General features: G+C 39.5%; 1 protein-coding gene across 1 annotated transcript; it reads right to left on the reverse strand.

The window, feature by feature from the left end:
• Nucleotides 1-1,053: 1,053 nt before the first annotated feature.
• On the reverse strand, nt 1,054-3,890 carry LOC135525195 (homeobox protein Dlx3b-like). Its single transcript, XM_064952926.1, has 3 exons — nt 3,388-3,890; nt 2,417-2,601; nt 1,054-2,009 (listed from the first exon to the last, which is right to left on the reverse strand). Exons 1-3 carry the CDS (start codon nt 3,728-3,730, stop codon nt 1,695-1,697), a joined length of 843 nt encoding a protein of 280 aa, XP_064808998.1. The 5' UTR covers nt 3,731-3,890; the 3' UTR covers nt 1,054-1,694.

The raw sequence follows: 3,890 nt of genomic DNA on the forward strand, positions 1-3,890 counted from the left end.
GGATATGCTGCATTTGCGCAGAGGTGTTCGCCCTGTGCGCGCGTGCATGTGCGTGCAATGGGGCCGCTTTGAACCACTCCTTTTTGGGGGTTGTGGATCAAAAAGTGTGAAAACCACTGAGCTCGTGAACAATTGCTGATTTGATGTACAGTTATAGGAACCGGTACAGCCAAACGTTAAATTGTAAGGAGAGAGGATTACCATAATGTTAAATAAGCAGGTTCAAAAATTGTTTTAATGATCAAGAATATGAACCGTTTACTTTGCAAGCTCACCAGCAATGGGGCAAAACCCTAACCCAAACACAAGACTAACGGTCTTTTGGTATGTTCAAATTGCTTGAAATTAATCATTTAGTTATGAAGCTGGAATTTTGAATTTGTTGTTAAAATGAATTATTACATAATCAAAATGTGTTGTAGACAAAATAATGAAAAGGGCTGTCTGGTAGCCTCTATAAATAGACAAAGATTTGTATTTGAAGAAGTTATTGCCTGAAGCCTATATATTTTTTTACTTGACTTGAGACTTGACTTGAAAAAACTTGTGACTCGAATCGACTTGCTCTTAGAATGCACGACTTGGACTTGAGTCAAGAATCGACCGGTTGTAATTGGACTTGGACCTTGTGACTTGAGACTTGCTCTATTCTTTCTTGTACTCTGACAACAGAATACTAATAAAATTAAGAGACTCAAGCATTTCTGTTTGCCTTTCTCCTCCAATGGCCTCTTTGCACGCAGCCCTAAAAACCAAACCTGAAGCGATTATGACTGTATCAACCTTCAGGGAAGCAGGCAAACTGTCACACAGACCGACAACCCTTTCCTGGCGTTGGCCATTTGGTGCAACACTCAGCATTGAAGAAAACAGTTATTTCAATTTTACGAGATAGTATCAACAAATCTGAAATACACGTAGAATTAAGCTGCCACGTTTGTTTTATTATTTCATGTCGACTGGACAAGCCAAATACAGAGGAAACAATTCATATATGTGATTAATTAAAAGTGAGGAAAAACGTTGAAGAAAATGGACAAGTGAAAAACAATATTCAATTGATAATCTTTATTTGTTTTGACAGAAAGACAATAAAAACATACTAATTGCAACAATAATATAAAAAGGTTTGCAGCACCACAGTGCAGTACTTCCATTCCAAACAAATATGATCTTAGTGGTTCTGCTTTCTATTAACACCTATGTACAGCCTTCGACATTTTGTCGGCTACAAATCGATATAAATTATGACCTGAGTTTCTGACGTGCGCTCTGCAAACCCATAACCATGATATGGATCAACTGCACAGTTTTTCATGATTCAGTTTTGGATCTTGTTAAAATATGATTTTGCATAGTCATTTACAAAAAGAAAAAAAGAAATACAATGGAAGTGAGAAATAATTTAAAACCACGCCAGACTTCCTTTAAATAGGCTACAAGTGATTCGACATCTCTTATGTGCTTGTGAATTTGAGACTGAGTTTTGAAATATTCCCATGGTAGGTAGCCTGCAGGAGAAATGGTTTTACCCAACGTTTCAGGGAAATGCCTACTGCGCTCAACTTTATCCAAAATAACCAATGTTTCACCTTTGTCAAGTCTACGTCCAAAACCGGCCAGTTTATACTTTTAGATCTCTATTAAATTCCGTTGATTTGGAAGGGCCTCGTATTAAAACTCTATAGTCTTTGTTAATAAGCAGCCCCAACGCTTTGCTGTGGTACTACTGGGTGGTGCACTGCGCCGGGGTGCTGTAGATGCGATCCCTGTTGGTACCAGTGGTTGTTATAATCCTCCAGGTAGGGGGGCGACGAGCTGAGGGGTGGCTGCGGGATTTGGGGCCTGCTGGGCGGGGAAGTGAGAGAGTTATTGTCCCAGACCGTCGGGGATGGCGGGGAGTTGCACGCCATGGAGTCGCTGGCGTTTGGGCTGTGGTCAAGGGGAACCTCTCCGTTCTTGTAGAGCTTCTTGAATTTGGACCTCCGGTTTTGGAACCAAATCTTGACCTGTTAGGGAAAATATTAACGTTGTTAGTCTAAATGTCATGTCAAAAGAGGAAAATGTAATTTTCAACAAAACATCTGCATTTTAAATAGTCAAATAATCATAGTGGCCTCGGTCTAAATATAAAGCTAGGCCTATAGGCCTACATTATAAGGACATCTGGCCAAGATCACACAAAAACTAATTGCGTGAAAAAATGTGGCCAATATTCAAGTGCAATGTAATAACCAATGCTATTTGACAATACAAACATTTATCAATGAGAAATAGCCTATAGGCTTCCGATGATTAATTTGGCGAGGTATGCTAGATATGAGACATTTCACTATTTGAGGACAACCTACAGAAGTCAAAGCAAGTTGTTATGAGTGACTGCACTTACAATGTGTGTAATCGTCATGATATTTACCTGTGTCTGCGTCAGTCCCATTTGAGCAGCAAGTTCGGCTCTCTCGGGGAGGGCGAGGTACTGCGCTTTCTGAAAACGTCTCTGCAACGCTGCTAGTTGGTAGCTGGAGTAAATTGTTCTCGGCTTGCGGATTTTCTTTGGTTTTCCATTCACCATACGAACTTCAGGCTCGGGTTCTTCTTTCACTATAAAGAAAGAAGCAACAATTGTTTCATTAGTTCTTAGTATTAGTTATGGAAAACATTTAAACAATGTATTAATAATAATGACAATAAGTCATCATCATGATAAACTTCATGTTATTATTGTGTTAATTAATATATTATTACTATAATCTTTATTACATTGTTATAGGCTAGTTGAAGTTGCAATAGCAATGTTTTCATGAGTGGTGCAACGCTCAAATAAATGGAACAAGTCTTGATCATGCTCAACCTGCAATAATAGCCTCAAATAATCGGTCAGTGATTTGCATAATAACACTAAATATCTGCCCAGTGATTCGCAGACAGTTGCTATCAGTACAATTACTAACCATAATGGTTTTACGACTACCTAATAGCTGTCTATTCTTTATCAAAAGCCATCAATTAGCAGCATGGTTCCAACTTCAGTATTGTAGTTTTACTAGTAACTTGTAATACATCCCACCTTTACAAAATATACATTTAACAATTTAAATTAATGTCTGAAACCCAAATATGACTTTTCACCCTTACAATGTTTTCGCTATCTCTGCTATCTCTGCTATCTCTGCTATCTCATTCGATTTCTTTCAGCTGTAACAGTCTACCAGTATAGATTACACCAATGCAAATGTTTCTCAATTGAGCGGGCCTATATAATATAAAACTTCCCAAGACACTAATGTTTTTCCAGAGTATGCATGCATTCGTCTCTCTCTCTTTACACATACAACGACACAGGACAAATATAACACAGGAATCATTCAAATATGTTTAAGTATTTACCTGAGCTTTGAGGCGAAGCCTGGAGATGATCTCTGTTGTAATGTCCATATTGTCTGTAGGAATTTGTGTAAGGATATTCAGACTTGGTGGGATAAACTCCTGCACCACCCATTCCATTCAGGTTAAATTGGTGATGGTAGGCATTCATTTGTTGCCCGTAGGTTTGACTCTGGTAATATTCGTGATGGCTGTGAGCCGTCTGTCCGCTGTAGTAGCCCATGTCCGTGACGGAGGACTCGGGGAGAGTCGGAGAGTCCTTGGAGCTCGGATGGCAACTCATAGATCCGGGGAGATCGGTCAAAATGCTCGCTACCTTCTTCTCATAAGTCTGTCCGCTCATCATGGGTCGCAGCCCTCCAAAGAAAATAAAGTCCACGATAATTCGTAAACACAGGACGTTTGTGTAGTAGTGTTCAAAGAAATCGCAGTGAATAGATGTAGTCAGTCGTGCCCTGAACGCAAGTCCTTGGAGAGCAAGTCCTTCTCAAACTCTCCTAGCTGTA

The sequence above is a fragment of the Oncorhynchus masou genome, chromosome 31 (assembly GCF_036934945.1).
Source record: "Oncorhynchus masou masou isolate Uvic2021 chromosome 31, UVic_Omas_1.1, whole genome shotgun sequence".
NCBI classification, from domain to species: Eukaryota; Metazoa; Chordata; class Actinopteri; order Salmoniformes; family Salmonidae; genus Oncorhynchus; species Oncorhynchus masou.